The sequence below is a fragment of the Heliangelus exortis genome, chromosome 12 (assembly GCF_036169615.1).
Source record: "Heliangelus exortis chromosome 12, bHelExo1.hap1, whole genome shotgun sequence".
NCBI classification, from domain to species: domain Eukaryota; kingdom Metazoa; phylum Chordata; class Aves; order Apodiformes; family Trochilidae; genus Heliangelus; species Heliangelus exortis.
This window is the reverse complement of record NC_092433.1, coordinates 9077347-9098031: the sequence shown is the minus strand read 5'-3', so window position 1 is coordinate 9098031 and position 20685 is coordinate 9077347. Positions and strand designations below refer to the sequence as shown.

General features: G+C 35.0%; 1 protein-coding gene across 1 annotated transcript in view; it reads left to right on the top strand.

The window, feature by feature from the left end:
* DNAH12 (dynein axonemal heavy chain 12) overlaps nucleotides 1-20685 on the top strand; it is a 61446-nt gene that overhangs the window by 18858 nt on the left and 21903 nt on the right. The window contains exons 21-46 of the mRNA XM_071756446.1: nucleotides 822-1016; nucleotides 1203-1324; nucleotides 1458-1740; nucleotides 2352-2471; nucleotides 2842-2998; nucleotides 3234-3406; nucleotides 4837-4989; nucleotides 5403-5642; nucleotides 6842-7087; nucleotides 7376-7495; nucleotides 8201-8310; nucleotides 9141-9324; nucleotides 10449-10589; nucleotides 11459-11542; nucleotides 11651-11839; nucleotides 12505-12624; nucleotides 13473-13661; nucleotides 14325-14476; nucleotides 14914-15052; nucleotides 15135-15301; nucleotides 15936-16191; nucleotides 17220-17519; nucleotides 17875-18053; nucleotides 19283-19475; nucleotides 19565-19726; nucleotides 20073-20267. Of these exons, the coding sequence (XP_071612547.1) occupies nucleotides 822-1016; nucleotides 1203-1324; nucleotides 1458-1740; nucleotides 2352-2471; nucleotides 2842-2998; nucleotides 3234-3406; nucleotides 4837-4989; nucleotides 5403-5642; nucleotides 6842-7087; nucleotides 7376-7495; nucleotides 8201-8310; nucleotides 9141-9324; nucleotides 10449-10589; nucleotides 11459-11542; nucleotides 11651-11839; nucleotides 12505-12624; nucleotides 13473-13661; nucleotides 14325-14476; nucleotides 14914-15052; nucleotides 15135-15301; nucleotides 15936-16191; nucleotides 17220-17519; nucleotides 17875-18053; nucleotides 19283-19475; nucleotides 19565-19726; nucleotides 20073-20267 (4569 nt within the window). The remainder of the gene's footprint in view (nucleotides 1-821; nucleotides 1017-1202; nucleotides 1325-1457; nucleotides 1741-2351; nucleotides 2472-2841; nucleotides 2999-3233; nucleotides 3407-4836; nucleotides 4990-5402; nucleotides 5643-6841; nucleotides 7088-7375; nucleotides 7496-8200; nucleotides 8311-9140; nucleotides 9325-10448; nucleotides 10590-11458; nucleotides 11543-11650; nucleotides 11840-12504; nucleotides 12625-13472; nucleotides 13662-14324; nucleotides 14477-14913; nucleotides 15053-15134; nucleotides 15302-15935; nucleotides 16192-17219; nucleotides 17520-17874; nucleotides 18054-19282; nucleotides 19476-19564; nucleotides 19727-20072; nucleotides 20268-20685) is intronic.

Here is a 20685-nt window from a genome sequence, read left to right as displayed (position 1 = left end):
TTTGCTGCTTAATAACTGGAGGCTGTTTTTATTACTGTTAATAAGACCACTTAGTGATATAATGCTTGAGTTTTGGACTCGGATTTTGAGCTGCACATTTTCATCTGTGCAAGAAAACTTCTTGAGGTTTGGGAGGTGTTCTAATCAGACCTCAGAACAATGGGATAACTTTACACCAGCTTATGTGTTTTCAGGGCTAGAGTAGTCTTTGTTTGTCACCTATGACTATTGACAGGAGAGAAGCCTGTGAAATTGCTTTGCAGTTACCCTCCCTAGTATGTTTTTGTTCATGTAGAAAATATCCAGGTTTGAGTAGTCTCAATGAACATAGGTAGTATTTACCCTTTACAGGCAGGCTCTCCAGCCTCCCAGAGGTATCTGCTATTGTCTGCTGCCAGGACAGGATACTGGGCTGGCTGGATCTCTCCTATGATCTAATGTGGCCTTTCTGGTGTTCTTGTGCCCCTGCTGTAATTCAGATGCAAACCAAGATCTCCTTGCTGTGGGGAGATGAAACAGAATTTGACAGTGGTAGCCTCCTGGGTGTTACTTGACCATTAAGTTGTCAAAAGATCATAATACTAAAATGATAACTGTGCTTTGGAAAACTGATTTCCATGTAAGTTAACCTTTCTGAACTCCCTTTAGCCACCTGTATATGTAGAAGAACCTAAATACTCCTGAATATTTGTCTTTTAGTTTTTTTTTACTGGTAGACACTTATTCTTTGCTTGGGGACTAGAGTACCACACTGTCTATCTTTACTGTATTTATTCTCTCTGATTGTAAATAATAAGATTTTTTTTTATATATTTATTAAGGAATGGGAAAGTCGCTTAATTGAAATTCAGGACATTATTGATGAGTGGCTTAAAATGCAAGCACAGTGGCTTTATTTGGAACCCATTTTTTCTTCTGAGGATATTATGCAACAGATGCCGGAAGAGGGGCGTCTCTTTCAGACTGTGGATAAACACTGGAAGGATATTATGAAGCATTGTGTCAAAGACCCAAAGGTAACGTGTGGTTGGTTTTTTTTTTCCTGTTAATGCCCTTGTTTCCAGCATATGTACCATGAATCACTGTATCAGTTGCTTGGGCTTCCTAGGAAGAAAGCCATGTTGTACATTATTTAAATAAATTTCTTTTGTTTGAAGTATCTTAATTGTAACTTAGAGTTTCCATGTGTTTGCTGTTTATAGGTACTTGTTGTGACTTCCTTGACAGGGTTATTGGAGAAGCTTCATAACAGCAATGAGCTTCTTGACAAAATCATGAAAGGGCTTAATGCTTATCTTGAGAAAAAGCGTCTCTTCTTTCCACGGTATGATGAGTTTTGGTTATTTAAAGAGCAAAGATTCTGAATGTTGGTCTTGTTTTTTTGTGGAAAAGGTCAGCATTTAAAGAAGCTTGATAATACAGTTGATTTTTATCTTTTTTTTCTTAAATTTTTTTAGCTTCTTTTTCTTGTCTAATGATGAGATGTTGGAGATCCTGTCAGAGACTAAGGATCCTCTCAGAGTTCAGCCTCACTTGAAGAAGTGTTTTGAAGGCATTGCAAAGCTAGATTTCCTTCCCAATTTGGATATTAAAGCAATGTATAGTTCTGAAGGCGAGCGTGTAGAATTGATTTCAACCATTTCTACTTCTGAAGCTCGAGGTGCTGTGGAGAAGTGGTTAATTCAAGTAGAAGATATTATGCTGAAGAGTATACGTGATGTTATTGCTAGATCAAGAATGGTATGAGTTTTGTAACAATTTAATAACTGTGGCACAAATAGATCTTTCTTTATTTTAAGTCTGTCTCTTGGCTTCCTAAAATTATTTCTGAACACAAGAGTTGGTGAAGTTAGGGTACCAGGACCAAGTTAATGTGGCTTCTGTTTATGGCTGGTGGTCCCAGCAAGCTGTTAGTTTGAATAAGAACCTAGTAATTTTCCTGTAACTCTGGCTCTAAATTTTTTAAAAAGCCTGGAAGTAATTCTGTGTTTATAAGATATATCACTTGATGTAAATACATTATCCAAGTTACAGATTAGAAATAGAATACTTGTAACAGGCTTGTGCTGTCCTAAAAAAATGATTAACCAAAAATGTTTCTTTGTATGAAGTTAGTAAGTCATGAATGTATACATAATACAGAAAGATAATTGCAAGAATCCTTAAAATTACTTGGTAAGAAATTGCAAATCTAAAGGGAAAAGAGCACTTAAATGCATTTGGAGTTTGAAAATAGAAAAATAATATTTTTGAGCAAAGAATATTCATGGGATCACATTATATGCTTCTGTATTACATTATTATATATATGCACTGATACTAGTTTAGTTTACTGTATTTAATTCTGCCAGGCATATCTGGAGACTGAGAGAAAAAAATGGGTTCTGGAGTGGCCTGGACAAGTAGTGTTGTGTGTATCTCAAATGTTCTGGACAAGTGAAGTACATGAAGTTCTTTGCAGTGGACCAGAGGTACTTTGTAATGCATAATCTTTTAAAAAAATCTTTATTGATTTCTTCATTTCAACTAATGTATTCCATGTAATCAAATCTTTCTACACTAAAATAAAATTTTCAGCATGTAAGCTTTATACACATGAATTTATGTACAGTGATTTATACCTTTGATTCAAGTACTTGAAGATTCTTTTTCAGAGCAAGCATAGATTAAAATGTAGCTTTGCAACATAAACGTGTAACTGAATGAGAGAGATCTTGACACAAAACCATGATAATGTAAAAGGATGGCTAAATAAGCTATCTCCATTAGAATTAGTCAACATGAAAAAGAGCACTTGAATCTCTCATATAATCAGTTTCATAATTACCTGTTTCCTCCTAGGGTTTAAAGGATTATTATGATAAACTTCAGCTTCAACTTAATGACATTGTAGAACTGGTCAGAGGAAAGCTGTCAAAGCAAACAAGGACTACACTGGGTGCCTTAGTTACTATTGATGTTCATGCTAGAGATGTCCTCATGGAAATGATTGAAAGTGGTAATTACCTTGTAAAACATTTTTCTTTTCATGCGTATTAATACACAGTTAATTAAAAATAGGTAACCAAACTGATTTTGCTGCCTGGGCCACAACAGTATTAAGATGCGTACCTGTGTTTGGAGGTGTGAGCATCAACGTTAATATTCCCAAAGCAGTTTTAATTTAAAGCCCAACAGAAATTTTGGTTATCTAAAAGACGTTTTACGATGGCTTTCGATTCTGTGTTTATCAGGTGTGAAGAGTGAAACAGACTTTCAGTGGCTTGCACAACTACGATATTACTGGCAACTTGAGAACGTTCGTGTCTGCGTCATTAACTGCAACGTAAAATACGCCTACGAGTACCTTGGGAACTCCCCACGCCTCGTCATTACTCCTCTGACAGACAGGTGTTACCGCACCTTGGTATGATTTTTCCACCAGTGCCACTAAATACTGCATTTACTGTGGTATAGTACATTGCTGTTCATCACAGCCATGCTTTTAGAGCTTGCAGTAGCTGTCAGGTTCTGGTATTTGCATTAAGAAGTGGGTTTCGAAGATCACAATCTCTATAGAATTTTGAATGTGAAACTGACTTAGGGCTTCAAACCTGGACAACCCACCAGCCTGACTGAAACATCAGTGGATTGTTCTGTTGTGGATGTGGTGGTTTTTTTTTTGTTTTTTTAAATACAAACAGGAAAAAAAAAATTACTGATTTTTTTATTACTGTCTGGATTATGAGAAAACAATAATTTCCTGATGTTCTGTGGTTGCTAAATAAAGTGGAGAAGGATCCACTTGTGATCATATTGTCCCTACAACTAGTTTGACAGTTTGGCAGCTTTTTAGTGCCCTGCTCTTGTTAGAGGTATTTGTTACTGTGCACATCTATCCTCAACTAACCTGAAAACTGAAAGTTACTGAAGTCACATCATATGACTTTTCTGACTACCATTTACTGCAGTGTGGTTTCACGTTTTACTAGACACCCATCCTCCTCTTGTTGTAAGAAGGTAAAACTCATGCTGTGGAGAACTAATCAAACTCCCTTGTGTTTGAGAAAGAAAAGGTCTAAAAAGACATGACTGCATCTGAAGATATTCTCTTGCCCTCTTTGTGGCTTCAGTTTTCATGGTATGTTTGTAACTGATGCTTGGTACCTGTTTGTCAAAACATCAGAGTACATTGGTGTGAGAAGGAGCTGCAGCTGCTAGTCTGTTACACACACCTTGTGTGTGTGTCTGCTCACACACCTTGAATTTTGGAGTAAAGCAGCTGGAAGCCTGGCACTCTGGCAAATGGGAATTTTGTCCTTTGCCCACCAAGATCTTAATACAATGTTCCCAGTGTGTGTCTGTATCAATGTGGCCTTCTAACTGTGGACTGGAAGCCAAATACATCTGAGGTTTTTTTAGAGATGGCAATTTTTTTTGTCAGATTTTCCTCCTACTTCATTGAAATATAGGAGAGAATATGAAATGGTCAATGAAATGCACATGCAACAAAGGGAGACAGGGGGAAAGAAAAAGAAAAGAGGAAAAAAGTTATTGCATCAAATTAAATTCGGAAGATGTATCAAAGCAAGAACTGAAAGATTGGGTCCAATAAAGTTTGACTAATCATGGTCGTGATGATAATAAAACCAAGCTCTTATAGGGTAAAAATTCAATTATCTTGTATTTATTTCAAATCTAAGTAAATTTGATACTATTTTTTAATTAGTATAACCATGTTTCTGGTGTTAGATATAATGACTGTTTGAAACAATCTAGTACCATCAATTCAACATTTTCATTTCAAATAATGTCATATAAATGAAGTACTAATAGTTTCCATAAACTGTTTCATAGATTGGAGCCTTTTCTTTAAACCTCGGTGGTGCCCCAGAGGGTCCAGCAGGAACAGGTAAAACGGAGACCACCAAAGATTTGGCTAAAGCTCTTGCTGTTCAGTGTGTTGTCTTCAACTGCTCTGATGGTCTTGATTATCTGGCAATGGGAAAGGTAAATAAAAAATAGATGTTAGGCTTTGTGTTTTGTTTTTTAGGATGAAAATTGTAGGGTGCCTACTTTGCAGAGATATTTAAATAAACGATTCACTAGTGATCTGCTACCATTGGACACTATATACTGGTCTTGCCATATGTTTCATTTTCTGTGCTCTATTTTCTTATCCTCTTAAGTCACTAATTATAAAACAGGAAAGACACAAGAATTTGAAGGATCAGGATCTTCTTTTCTGGGTTCTAAAGAAAGCTAAATCAGACTTTTTCAGTGTATCACTGATAGTTATCCTAACCAGGCTCAGTCATTATCATAGTAATTGTATGTAATTTCCAGTAAGATACTCCATTTCTTTTGAATATTCTAAGATGATGTTAGTGATTTTATATGATTTTTATTTTTTTCATTTGCAGTTTTTCAAGGGTTTGGCTTCATCAGGTGCATGGGCATGTTTTGATGAATTCAATCGCATTGAGCTGGAAGTGCTGTCTGTTGTGGCACAGCAGATCCTTTGCATCCAGAGAGCCATTCAGGCAAAGCTAGAAACATTTAATTTTGAAGGAACTGAACTGAATCTTAACCCCAACTGTTTTGTGGCTATTACTATGAATCCAGGTTATGCAGGACGTTCTGAGCTTCCAGATAATCTGAAGGTACAGTAATAAAATACATCATTCTGCTTAAGAATGATTTTTTCTAAAAATATGAGGGGCAGGTGTATTATTGTTAATTCAGATGGTACCACCAGGAATATAAACAAACTTGCCTCTTGCCTCTTGCTTCTTTTTTCCTTTTATAAGTGCTTCATTATTTTTGAAGGAATTCGATATTATCCTTGCTGTTGTTGTTATTATTATTATTTTATGTTATTGTGTCTCTTAGTGTTTTTTGTTATTATTTTACCAGACCAAAGGCCTGTAACCAGTAAGATGGCAAATGTAAGGTTGTGGGTGGGTAGGTCATAAGATTTGGATGCTAGTCATTCTAGCATCCAGGTGGAGGTGGAGGATTATGTTTGAAACAACACTATAAAAAAGTATTTTTACATTGCATTTATTGTAGTCTTATTTAAGAGGTGCTAGCAAACTACACCTAACGCATGTAATGAATTTGCTTAGATTGCCTGATTTACTTACAGTCTTTGAGTTTATTGTTTATTGTTTGTTTTGAGGTTATTTGCTTTGAGGTTGGTATTTTTTTAGATGAACTGTTTAATTGAGGAGATTTGGCATTAGCAAAGTAATCTGGAGCCTTTTAGAACAGCATCTGTTCCTGAAGACTCAGTGTGGAACAGAGATAGGGGAGCAGAGCATATTGCCTCAGAGGGAACTCTGCTTTGAGTGCTAATTTAAAGCATAGTTAATGCAGCATGAAGAGTACACCAACTGCAGATTACTTGAAGTGCAGCCTGTCCCCTGCCATGTACACCACCTTTCTGCACTTGCTGCTGTGTTGGGTGTGTCTGAAAGGGGCAAACTGCATTTTTGAGACAGTGACAAGGGAAAAGAAGCACAAAAATGTCTACACTGCACCAGATTGTACATGGAGGTGTAACTTGATGGCAGTTTACTACCCTTAGTTTCATATTGACTGATGAGATGCAAACATTAGTAATTCTATTACCTTGGCCCCCACATGTTCTGCAAGCCACTGCTTTGTATTGCAAGTGTTTGAAAAGATCCACAGCATACCCAACCATGCTAAGCAGTACTTAATTTAAAATGCTGTTACTGTTTTTGGTTAGAAATGCTATGAAGGAATAAACATGGATCCATCACAAGCAGAAGTTCTGAATTACTTTCTGTTCCTCAAATAATTATTTAAAGATAATTCTTTGAAATGTGTATTTCAGGTTCTTTTCCGAACAGTAGCCATGATGGTTCCCAACTATGCTCTGATAGCAGAAATTTCACTCTATTCATATGGATTTTTGAATGCAAAGTCACTGTCAGTGAAGATAGTAATGACCTACAGGCTTTGTTCAGAACAGCTTTCATCTCAGTTTCACTATGACTATGGTATGCGAGCAGTTAAAGCTGTGTTGGTGGCTGCTGGGAATCTAAAATTGAAATTTCCCACGGAAGATGAGGATATATTGGTGAGTTTGAGTGAATAATTCTTCAGGAATTGGAAAGATGCATGAAATTATGAGTTCTGCAGGCAGTTCCAGCATGTCTTGTCACATTGCTGATCTTATTTTGTAAAACAAAGATAATAAAACATATGCTACACTTCCAGTGCTATGCTGATGATCACACAGCTCTGCTTAACTGCTTATCAAAGACCTCATGTAATTACTTTTTATTACTTACTAGGTTATTAATTGCAGGACAGTTTGTTCTGTGGTTTTAATAAAAACAGTAAGATGTCTTCTGGTTTCCTCTAGCTTCTTAGATCGATTAAGGATGTGAATGAGCCCAAATTTTTGTCCCATGATATACCTCTCTTCTCTGGTATAACTAGTGATTTGTTTCCTGGAATCAAGCTTCCTGAAGCTGACTACAGTGTAAGTACATTCAATTTTCCCTGCTCATAATCATTGTGGGTTGTTTTGGTTTTAGCCAGGTATAATTAACACACTAATTTCTCAGTTATTGTAAGATAAATAAAACTGCTAAGTGTTTGCAATGAAACTTGGTACCAAAGAAAATTGTTCTATCTGTTCTCAGTGTAATCCACATCTAAGTTCCCTTAGAGCGAGAAGGGTTGTGTTAGGCATCCTGCAGATTGGAAATTGACCTGATTTACCAAAATTATAGGGTCACATGCCACTGTCTTTCATAATTTTGAACTAAGTGATGTTAAGCTTAGTGTTTATATTTTCTTTTGTTTATAGCAACAATTAAACCCCAACTCCTTTGTTGGAAGGTGGTTTGGAAGATGAGCATGCTAGAAAAGACAAAGTGGATTAAATTTTTGTTTACATTTCCAGTATATACTAGAGTCTTGTTAAAAGCATATTGTTTCAAGTCATATGCCTTTTCCTCAAGATAAAAAGTGTAGCTAACTCCTGTTCTTCGTGCATGAAGTACTTACTCTTTTTTTAGAAGAAATTACTCTTTTTTTCCCCAGAGGTGTTCACTATAGTCTCATTAATTGTATTCCTTTACTAATTCGAAAGTTTTGCTAATGAATGTAAACTGTTCTACTGTAGTAAAAAAATAATTTAAATTGTAGCAATGTTAAAACTATATCTATGTTTTGACTGCAGGATTTTCTGGAATGTGCCAAGGAATGTTGCATTCAACATAATGTCCAACCTGTAAAAGCTTTTATAGAGAAAATGATACAGACATATGAAATGATGATTGTTAGACATGGGTAAGATTCACATTTCTGTTTCACATGCAGTATTTATTGTGATTTTGGCTTATATCGTAGTGTTTATTTATGTAAAGTATAAAAGCTCTTAAGGATGGCAAAGTATTTCTGTTTGTAGTGGATCATTTGGTCACCAGTACTGATTTTACATGTACCAAAATACTTTCAGTGTATGTCTGGGCAATTATACTACTGTTGATATCAGAAGTAGCCTCACTTGACTAATGATTTTTTTTTTTTAGGTGTGGATATCAGTATGGTGAAGACTTAGGACTGAATTGAAATACCAGTTATCAAATCTCTGCTACTCTATTCCTAGATTTTATTTCTGAATAGCAAGTTTGTGGAGAAGATAGACACACTATGACATTAGCCATATGATTGTTAATATCCAGCTTGTTGATTAATCATCAGTATGACATTGTTGCAGTCTCTGCTGGATGACTTAAATTTAATTTTGAAATGTGGTGAAGACTCTGTGTGTGTGATACATGTTCCTACTGTTAGTGTTCTTCCAGAACTTTCCTGTAAACTCTGTTTAGACTGAAAAGAAAGTAGAAACTAGTCTTTGATTAACCAAATGGATTCACCACAGCACTAGTTTATTTGTCTTAGAGGATACAGGGGCTGTGCAGTCAGATGTTTGTGCAAATGAACTGTTTTCCTAAATGATACTGCTTAGCAAGTACATATAGTATGTATTTATGCTTTATGAAAATTAGGTCAAAATTAGCTTTTAAACATATGACTGCTGTTGATACATGTGGTCTGTAAATTCTAAATTGCAAGACAGATTTATTAATAGCTCTTTTTTTTCCCACATTTAACAGTTTTATGCTGGTAGGGGAATCTTTTTCTGGGAAGACAAAGGTTCTCCATGTGTTGGCAGATACACTGTCTCTTATGAAAGAGCGTGGTTATGGTGAAGAAGAAAAAGTCATTTTTAGAACTGTGAATCCAAAATCAATCACTATGGGTCAGCTTTTTGGGCAGTTTGATATGATATCCCATGAGGTAAGGTACATTCTAAAAGCATTCTAAAGTGTAATAATGGCCCAGCTCTATCTGTTTCTTCCCCTCACCTGCTGTGGTTTTCATGGGGTTTGTATGAGTGTATTTTAGTGTGTATGTTCTAACTTCAGTTTAACTGATGGCATTTCCACCTGTTCCCCAGTTGTTTTCAGAGGGTAGGAAAGGCATTGCACAAAGCTTCTGCTTCTGTTTTTTTAAGTCCAAATTCTAAATGGCATTTTTTCCTGTTACCTGGATTCTAGACAGTGCCTACAGGGTTGTGATATAATTATATAATTACTGGTTTTGTTTTGAGAAAAAAGAAGCAAATGTGCTAGTATGGGTGAAAGACTGAGCTAATAATCCTGTCTGTTTTTTTCTGCTTTGCAGTGTTTCTAGTGCTTTCTTTTTTATCTTTTCCTGAATATGTCAGACCTCTATTGTTCTGGATAGGAACCCCCTGAATTGATACGTTTATAATTTTAAACTCAGATGAGAACACAGTTGTTTATATTAGCTAACACTTTTATGGTTTTTTATGTTAGCATATAAAAATGCAGCACCATGTGAGTATGCAATTATGTTGGTTTAAATATGCAAAAAAACATACCATTCTGAGGTCCTTGTCCTAATGTAGTCACATCCATGCTGAGAAATCATGCCAAACTTAACTCTATCTGTTCTTTGTCTATTCCTAACCAGTATAATTAAAGGTCTACAGTCACAGTCTGGAAAAGCTTAGGAACTCATGAGTCCCCAGGTGTGAAACTTATGTTTGGAGAAGAAACAATGTGAAAAACTTACTGTGGAATAATGAAACCTAGGGTGACTCTGGAGAGAAACAGAGGCAAGACAGCAGAAACACTTCTACATTTCTGTAAATTGGATTGCCTGTCTTCTGTTTGTTATGATATATTTACAAGTGAAAAAAACCCACTATTTTAAAATTTCATGATGTTGCAGGACCCTCAGTGAAACTGCAAATATAAGTTCTGGTAGCTGCAGAACAAGAGAAGAGTAATTGAAAGAGCAATAATGAAAAGGAACTGAAAGGTTTTTCTGTTACTTGCTGTTTACATTGATCTGTGTATACTCTGTCTTCTCATTCCCACGTTCTCCCCCTCTAGTGGACAGATGGTATAGTTGCTAACACTTTCAGAGAATTTGCATTATCTGAGACTCCTGAGCGCAAATGGGTTATATTTGATGGCCCAATTGATACTTTGTGGATAGAAAGCATGAACACAGTTCTGGATGACAACAAAAAGGTATCAGTCTGTGGAAATAAATGCCTAAGTAAAAAATGTGACTCTTGGAAAAAATTCCTCTATATATTGACCCACAAATGTAACCTTCAGTGCCTGGCTTTTGAAGAGGGAAAGTACCAAGATGGCTTTGGTAAAAAGTTGTAAGCTTTTTCTTTGGGTTTTTGGGTTTTGACTTTATTGGAATTGCAATAGAATTAACTCACTGCTGTAAGTCATTAAATGTATATAATTTCTTTCATGCTATATTGTAAGTTTTAAATGTAATTTAATTTTTAAAATTAGATTTATTTACATGTAATATAAATTCCATGGTTTCAAAACTTGCTCAAACTTAAGGGCTTCCATTTAAAGACAATGCCAAGACACAAAGTGTTGTATTTTAAAAATCAGTTACTTCTAGTAAAAACTGTGACCATGCAGCACTTCTGAAAATGGTCCTTAAGATTCTCAAAGTCAATATAAAAATTAGAGATGACATTTCATGTCGAAGTTCTGGATGATAGTGTGTCAAAATTTTCAAACTGGTATTTTATTTGGTGAGTCTCCAGCTGGAATGCTTCAGTGTTACCAGTGACAGCAGCAGACAGCCTTTCTCCTTTCAGCTTTTGCTGTCTTTTCTTTATCTTGTCACAGGCAAGATTGATGGTTACCTGTGATGAACTGGTGGGCCAGCTGTGGTTTAAGTGAAGAATTTAGCTAAAGCTTGAAAAGAATAAGTATTGCTCTAAATGACTGAACATTTTATGTGATTGACCTTGCTTTTGCTTGTATGTGGAACTCCTGTAATAGGAACTGCTGTAATAGGATGCATAATTTACAACTATTTTATTTTTTCTAATGTTGCTTGTCACTTATCTTTTTTATTAAAGCTTTGTTTGATGAGTGGGGAAATAATCCAAATGTCCCCTGAGATGAGTCTTATTTTTGAAACAATGGACCTTTCCCAGGCATCAGTAAGTTTTGTTTGTTTTTTTTTTAATAATTTTTGTATTTAATGAAAATATAAAATACATTTCAATATGTTAAGTGCATAATAAAACACCTTCCCCATTTTTCCATAGCCTGCTACAGTCAGTCGTTGTGGCATGATTTATTTGGAACCTTCTCAACTGGGCTGGAGGCCACTTGTTACCTCATGGCTGAGTAAACTTCCTGAACCTCTTAACTCAGATGAACATCAGGATCTTTTACAGGGACTTTTTGATTGGTTAATACCACCAGCACTAAGACTTCGTCAGAAACAGTGCAAGGTATTTTGCCACTTTTTCCTTCAGTAGCTATGTGGCCATTTCCATTTTATTACACTTGCTAGAGAGGGACTGTTCTTTCATGACAACCAAACTTAGTATAAACATGCAGCAGCCTTCTGTTGTTTTGAAAAGAGCAATTCTTTGTTCTTGCTTGAAAAGTTGACATGAGAATGTTGGGTAAGACTTGTAAGTTGCTCACAGTTTTCACCTTGTTCTTTTCAAAAGTAAACTATTTAAAGCACTGAGTGGAGAGTCTTCCCAAGAGAATTTTGTATGTATGTTTTCTTCTTTAAAAAATGTCATGTTGACTAGGGAGGTACTTTTTAAGTGTCAAGGGGAATGTCTGTGTAGTTCCTTGCAAACTGTGTGATGTAGTGCTTAGGCTTTTGCACATTTATTGTTGTGTTAGGTGTGTTGATTTTTTGTTTGTTTTAAGATGTATGATTTTTGTAGTCACATGGTATCTATGAACCTGACTAACTAAATGTTCTGACAGTTCAAGGATAGACGAAGGTTAATGATCTTGTGAGTAAAAGTCAATGTAAGCCTTGCCTTCAAATATTTTTTCAGAAATAGTGAAGTATCTCATTATTTTAGTATTTTATCTGCAAAAGATAAACTAAATGAACATATAAAGTATAATACCATCCTTTTATATCTCTTAGGAACTGGTCCCTACAAGCGATACTAATGTTGTAGTAGGTCTTACACGGCTTTTTGAAATGTTGATTTGTCAAGTTGTGCAAGAGGATCCCACCAACACAAACATCCGTGCATGGATTATGGTTGGTTTTTTTAACTTGTAGAAAAATGTATCTGTTTCTGCATATACTTGTCTTCAAAAATAATTGAACTAAGCAAAACAACTTTAATTTCAAATAAGAGACATGGAACAATTTTGCTATCTCCTTGCTGCCTCCCCTCAGATTTTGGACATGCCCAGATGAAGAAACAAGTCTTAGAAGTAATAAGTAGTATTAAACAAAAATTGTACTATTATTACTATATTATTAAAAATAGTACAATTGAAATTGTACTATTTTTCTAATAAACTGGGTTAAATAATGTTTTTGTTAAATTTTTTTTTAACTAATTAGCTAAAGCAAAGTGTCTTGTTTCCCTTAAAAGAAATATGTGTTCATGCAATACCAATTGGCTTATTTGAGCAAAATTTCTGTGTAAGGAGTGTTTTCTGAGAGTTATATTAGATGGATGCTCTGTTTGATGTTGTATGACTATTCCTGTGAAAAACTGAAGAAAAAAGTGTTAAAAGTATTTATTTTAAATTGAATTAGAAAATTTGGAGATCCTGGTTTAGAATTCCTAGATCCTGGCATTAGGAAATCTCTGAGGCCACATGATTGAATTTTTCAGGCTTTGTCATGTGACAAGAAAGCATTACGTCTGTGGCCTTTATTTTTTGTCATATCTGTATCTATATATCCTTGAATTGGGAATTTTGTTTGCTTGTCTTTAATCAGATTTATAGATCTCTTTAGTCCCAGGACTATTCAAGGCAACTTGTAAGGCCTATATGCTTAACATTATTTTTCAGAATTATGTTTGTTAATCAGACTGTACATGGTTATTATAACAACTCCTTCAACCTTTGCTCATCTTATCACCCTTGCAGGGTTGCTTTGCATTTGCTACAGTCTGGTCCATCGGTGCAACTTGTGATAGTGACAGCAGGATAATTTTTGATAACTTCTTGAGGGAAACTTTAGCTGGGAAATCTGAAATAAATCCTGTACCAGAGAATGTGGCAAAATGGGAGTGTCCTTTTGAAGAGAAAGGCTTGGTCTATGACTACATGTATGAGGTATAATTGATTGCTTCTTCATTGACTGAAGTAGATTCTTTCACTCTGAATGGAAGGAAAATACAGATAGATGGATATTTTAACTTTCCAAAGCTTGTTTGATATTGTGCAGCTTTGGTGTTGTATTAAGTCCTGAAGTGCATTTATTTGTTTTTTTTAATATGATGTGCTGACCAAATTATTTTAGAAAAATACTAAGATGTACACATCTGTTATGTTCCTGATGTTGACAATTTAGTTATTATGTAACTAAAGCTAAGCTGACAAACTCAAATCTGGTTTCATATAGAAGGAAAGATGTGGACTGTTTAGATGCAAAGCAAGATAGTGAGCTCATGGTCTTATAATTTTTTTTTAATAGTATTAATTAGAAACACTAGATTATAGTTACACTGTTTATTTTTTCATATGCTTTTCTGTTGGGTTTTGGTATGGTTTTACTTGTTTTAGCTGCACACAATCTTTAAGAAAAGAAAGGAGTCTAAGTTTAGGTATGTATTTTAACATTTTGTTAGCGAGATAAAGCAAACAAAATATGAGCTTCTGAAACATTTAATATTGATTAATCAATTAAAATTCATTATTTGAATTTTTCAAAAGTGAAGTAGTAGAGAGAACCTTTGAAGCAACAACATTTTATTTTGCATCTGTATTTCTTTCTAGCTGAGTGGCAGAGGATGTTGGGTTCATTGGAATAAACTTATTAAAGATATTAATTATAGTGACAAAAATGTGAAGATTCAAGATATAATAATCCCAACTGTGGATACAGTTCGATACACCTATTTGTTGGACTTATTTATTACCCATAAAAAGTAAGTTACTTCACTTCAGTACAAATTTCTAAAATATTGCTAATAGGTAGAAATATCTTTTATTCCTTGCCATTGACTTCACTGGTTTTATCAAGCCCTCCTAGTGGATTTGACCTTTAAAAAATGTGTATTTAGTACAAATTCTGCAAGACCTATCAGAAGAAATTAATTCCCATGTGTGTACATGCATACTCCAATGCCAGTGGAATGAAGGATTGAGGAATCTCTCTTTCCTTTGTCTTGTTGGTGGGAGTAAACTGAAATTATGAGTGTTATACAAATATGTTAAAATGTTTTAGTTTCTTCTTAAGCATGTCATGTCTTCAGATGTAGAAAAAGCAGGGCAAGATTGTAAGACCATTGACTTGTGATTGCTGTTAGTTTATATTTTTGTTATATTGCTGCAGTCTGTATGCTTTATTTCTTTCTTTGTGAAGACCTCTGCTTTTAGTGGGACCTACAGGTACTGGGAAATCTGTGTATGTCAAGGACAAATTAACAAACAACTTGGAAAAGGAGCACTACTTTCCCTTCTTCATTAATTTTTCAGCTCGAACCACTGCCAATCAGACACAGGTTAGTATAATAGACAATTTCTGTTTCAAAAAGTTATCATATATTAATACTTATGATTTGAACATGTCTGTCTGCCTTATAGAACATTATTATGGCCAGGCTTGACAAGAGGCGCAAAGGTGTCTTCGGTCCTCCAGTTGGAAAAAAGTGCATTATTTTTGTAGATGATATGAATATGCCTGCTTTAGAAAAGTATGGTGCACAGCCTCCAATAGAACTTCTAAGACAGTTCTTTGACCATGGATTTTGGTAATTATTTGAAATACAATTGACACATTTCTGCTCCTGCACTTGCTGTTGAAATAATGTATTCACTTGAATTTTATTTTCAAAACAGTGCTTTTTAAGTGTTAAGATATGTTTTCACATAAACCAAAGCTATTTTTTAAAGTTGAAGCAACTTCTGTATTGCTCTTTAAGTGATCTTACAATTTAGGAAAATGATAATCAGGGTCATTGGGCTTTTTAAAGAAAATTTATTGCTGAAGTTCAGTAGTATTTGTATTTTAAGTAAAATCATTCTTTTACAGCTCGACTTTATGTTCGTAGTTGTCATTGGTTTCATTTTCCAGTGCAGTTCCTTGTTCTCTTCCTTTCTTTTCCTCCTCAGAGTGAAGTCACAATTTTTCATATATGTTTATATGTAATTATAAAAGATGTTTTATTTTACTAATTGCAGTGACTTTTACTGTCATCGAAGATTCTATTAGTTATCAGTGTTTCTTTTATCTATTTATATATTATGTTATGTATATATTGGTATTTTACACATTTTTAAGTACCTAAGTTATGCATGCAGAGAGTAGTATAGATGCTTCTAAGCTGTAACAAATGTGTTATATCTCTAGCCATCTAAATGTAACATTACAAATTTGTTTTGAAGGTATGATTTAAAGGACACATCTAAAATTACCCTTGTAGACATACAGTTAGTTGCTGCTATGGGGCCTCCAGGCGGTGGGAGGAATCCCGTTACTCCTCGATTTTTGCGACACTTCAACATTTGCGCTATTAATTCCTTCAGTGATGAAACAATGGTCCGCATCTTCTCTACTGTAGTAGCTTTCTACCTGCGGGCTAATGAATTTTCTCCTGAGTACTTGACTCTTGGAAATGAAATTGTTGCTGCCACTTTGGAGGTAAGAGGCCAATACGTTCATTAAAGTTTTGTTTACTTTTTCCTCCTCTTAATTGGGGAAGTAAAGATTTTTAAATATTTTTTTCCTTGGTATTTTTAACACACAAACTCACCTGCTTTGATAAAAGCGGCCTAGTTTTATTGTTGCAGCAAACTTCTTATTCTAGAAAAATAAGAAATTTTTTTTCTTGATAAATTATCTTTGAATTTGTGTTAATTGGTACCTGTTTCACATAATGTCAAATAGATGAGACTGAAATATCCTTGTAGTCAAACAGGCATGGGAAACATGTAAAGAAAAAAAGAAAATAAAAATATTGATTACAAACCATTCAAAAATTCCTTCTCAGAGACACTCAAAATGAAGAAATTGCCCTCTCCACTTTCCTTCTCCTCACAATTTTTATGCTAATTCTGAACACATCAAATCACATTAAGGAAGCGAAAGTGAACATGCAGCATTGTAGAATCTTCACTGCAGTGTCAGGAGATGTCATCGAAATGATGTAAAATGGAAAGCTATTAAGCACAGCTGTATGGAATTAAAAAATATATTTTGAAAAGTTCCATGTTACAGATTTTAGTGACTATCAAATTTGCAGTATACCATACACATTAAAAAAAAAAAGAATGGGAATTTGGTTTTGCGAAGTGATTTGTAGATATGCAAAAAATAGATTAATGTAGTTGAAAATCTAGGAAGTTACCATTGCATGTCATTCAGTACTTGACTTGAAGGAGGATATCATATACTCCAAGTCCAGAGATCTGAGTGAGATTTCTTTACACTTGCCACTTTTCCTATTTGCAAACTTAGGTTAGTAGAACGTGTATATTCCAGAGCTTCGTGAAGTGCATTTGGTGTATCAGAGGACCTGGAGGTAGTTCAGTATGATTAGGATTTATTTAGTGTGAAATGTTGTTCTTGAAGAAAGAGAAAATTTTAGAAGGCATTTAAGATTTATTATAATAATACAGTCAGCATTACTGTTTTGACTGTGTTCTTTTTTTTGTTGTCATTATTTTAAGGTGTATAAGAAAGCCATCCAAAATCTTCTGCCCACACCAGCCAAATCTCATTATACCTTCAACCTTCGTGATTTCTCACGAGTGATCCATGGCTGTTTGCTCATTAAGAAAGAATCAGTTGAAAGCAAAGATGTAATGATTCGGCTGTTTGTACATGAGGTATTTCGTGTCTTCTATGACCGTCTCGTGGAAGACAGTGATAGAGCCTGGTTGTTCAATTTAATGAAAGATATTGTTAAAGTTCATTTCAAAGAAGAATTTGATTCAGTTTTTGCACACCTGAATGAAGAAAACGCCCCTGTGAGTATCACTTTAAGCCTGTTGCAAAATAATTGCTTTCCTTATAAAATTAGGACTAGAGAGTTTCTCAGTCACAGGAAAATTTTTTGCCTTGTCTTCCTTTTTGTCTATTTTTCTTTGTCATTTCATTGATGTATAGAGGGAAGAACTTTTTGGTCTAAGATCTAGTGTATTGTTTAATATGAGAAACAGAATTTTGAGGTGGGTTTTGTCTGCGAGTCAAAATATTTCACTGCACTTTTTCTCAAATCTCAAGTATTTGTCTAAATTCTCATTTGTTTTCTAAAATTCCAGTAAGAAACATGTTAGTTAAATATTTAACTTGAATTGAATATTTGTTGAATCTTTACCACAGGTAACAGAAGAAAATATGAGAAGTTTGTTTTTTGGTGACTACATGGTTCCAGAACTTGAAGGAGATGACAGGCTTTATGTTGAAATTCCAAGCATTCAGGAGTTGGGTGATGTTGTGGAACAGTGTCTGGATGAATATAATCAGTGCAACAAAACAGGAATGAACCTTGTAATTTTCAGGTGCATACTGTGTGTGTTATAAAGAGCTTCAAGCAGTAGTTGATAATTCAGTATGTATAGTTTTGTGAGCTGTGCTTCTTGTATGTCTCCTCCCCTTTATGCATCTACAAAGTTTGTAGTGTTAGACTTTTTTGGGTAGAAGTGAACTGTTTTATCTTATGACTCTTCTTTTTCTCTCCGAAAGTAAACAATGAAGTTTTTCTCAAAGGAGCTTCAAATGCATTATTTGATTGTTATAAAAACACTGTGCACCATATCAGGCAGGTCCTTTACTTCTGCTAGGCAGAAGAAAACTTCAGTTTTGTCTGCCAACACTGGTTCTTTGTTTCATCAGCAACGAGGCTGTGAGGAGCAGAGTAAGACACAGAACAATTGTAGCTTTCTGTCTGCTCTGTCATTATGCAGTACAGCCATGTCCCACTTCAGGGCCTGAGGCCACTTCCTGAGTGTAGAGGCAGTATCCCAGTTACCTCCATGAAGAGCAGCCCAGGAGAGCATGGCTGACTGTAGCCTTAATGTCCAGTCTCATGGATGACATCTGGATTTGACTCCTTTTATTTTTCTAACTAAATAAACAATGTTTTTTTGCAATGCTTCAACCTTTTTTGATACCATTTTTAATTGCTGCTCAGCTTACTTTACCCTATGGCACTGTGCTTGAGCAGATGATCTCCTGTAGACCTTGCTGCATATTGATAGCTAAACTGTGCTTGTTTTTTCAAAACAGATAGAACTGTCAGTAAGGTGTAGATACTGCTTTTTGAAAATGATGTTCCAATCTGTATTTCACATAAGTTATAAAACCTGTCAGGCAGAGGGAAAGGAGAGGTTTGTTATAACCTATATTCTCCCAGTTGTTCCTTTAAAAATTATTTGAACTGTTAGACTTCAAGAAGGTTAAAGCTGGTAATGCTGCTGTGATTGAAAAGCAGAAAATTTCTGGTTTCTTTGACACTTTTATCCATATAGTGCTCTTATTGTCACCACTGCCATTTCATTTTAGTAATTGGTAGTCATAATTTAGCTAAATACTCATATTTGTATAGTAGAAGAGTTGAGTTTTATTTCGCAGTGCATAACCATGCCCTTTCTTGCTCTTCCCGTCCCTCCACTCCACTTTCAGCAATTTATTCTGGAAATGCTACTTCTATAAATGTTTCACAGATTAATAGGCACACAAATTTCTATGTATTTCTGCTCTTTTGGTAATTGGTACATTTCAAATCCAGGTATGTGTTGGAGCATTTGTCTCGTATAAGCCGTATCCTGAAGCAGCCAGGGGGTAATGCCTTGTTGGTGGGAATGGGAGGAAGTGGACGTCAGTCTTTGACTCGTCTAGCAGCATTCATGGCAAAAATGTGTGTTTTTCAACCAGAAATTTCCAAGTCCTATGGTACAAATGAGTGGAGAGATGATCTGAAAGTGAGTATTAATAAGCTGTCTGCATTTTGACTTAATTTTGTGGAAGGATGTTTTGGAATATACAGTATTTTACTGTTTTGCATTTTTAGAGTCTTCTGAGGAATGCAGGTGTAAAAGGCTTGAAAACTGTATTTATAATCACGGATTCACAAATTAAAGAAGAAAGCTTTTTGGAAGATATTGACAGTGTCCTCAACACTGGGGAGGTACCCAATCTTTTCGCAGCAGATGAAAAACAAGAAATTATAGAGGTATCTTTAGAATTTCTTAGGTTTACTTTGCTTATAAGCTATTAAGTCAGTTCAGTGTGAAGTGGGGTTGTTAATTAACTGCAAATAATACTTTTGTGGAGTAGTCTGTAGTTTCAGGTGATTATTTCTAAAATGAGTTGTCAGGTTCACAGATAAATATCATAATCCTGTTCTCAGATAGTATATAGTACTTCTTCTGTGTTTCTAGTTTACTCTACCTGTTCCACTTACCAGTCTAAGGTTATATCATGGTGATGATGCTGTCATTAACGAGATTGCCATAAGACTTCAGAAGTGCTTAATGATACATTATACACCAATTTTTACTCTATGTATTATTCCTAAGGGTGTTCGTGCAGTAATTCAGACTGCCAATAAAAATGAAGAACTCAGTCCCCTGGCCTTGTTTGCATTTTTTGTGAACTGCTGCAAAGAAAATCTACATATTGTGGTAGCATTCAGCCCAATTGGAGATGCTTTTCGCAATCGCCTGAGGCAGTTTCCCTCACTTGTCAACTGCTGCACCATTGACTGGTTCCAGGTATGTGAAAACTTAGTATTATTTCCTCAACAAACTACTCTGTTTTCTAGCATTCTATATTTTCATGTCCCGTCAGATTTTCTCTTGTCTCCTGTCTAGAAATACTCCATGGTTTTCAAAATTTTACAATAACATATGGTTTTCTTGGTAATGTTTTGGAAGCCTTCTGGTGTTCAGTCCCATTTTTAGAAGCAAATTTAAATTTTGTTGCTCTGAATTTTGTTTTCATTATAGTGAATAGTTTTGTTTTGGTCATGGTAATTTGTTATTATATCGTATCATGTGTATGTTTTAAACCATTCCAAAGTGATTGTAAAATGATAAAAGTTCTGCTGCCTGTTGAGCAGATAATACATAATGGGAATGACTAGCAAATGTAAGTCTGGTTATTTATCAGTAAGTCTTTAATAGCAGAATA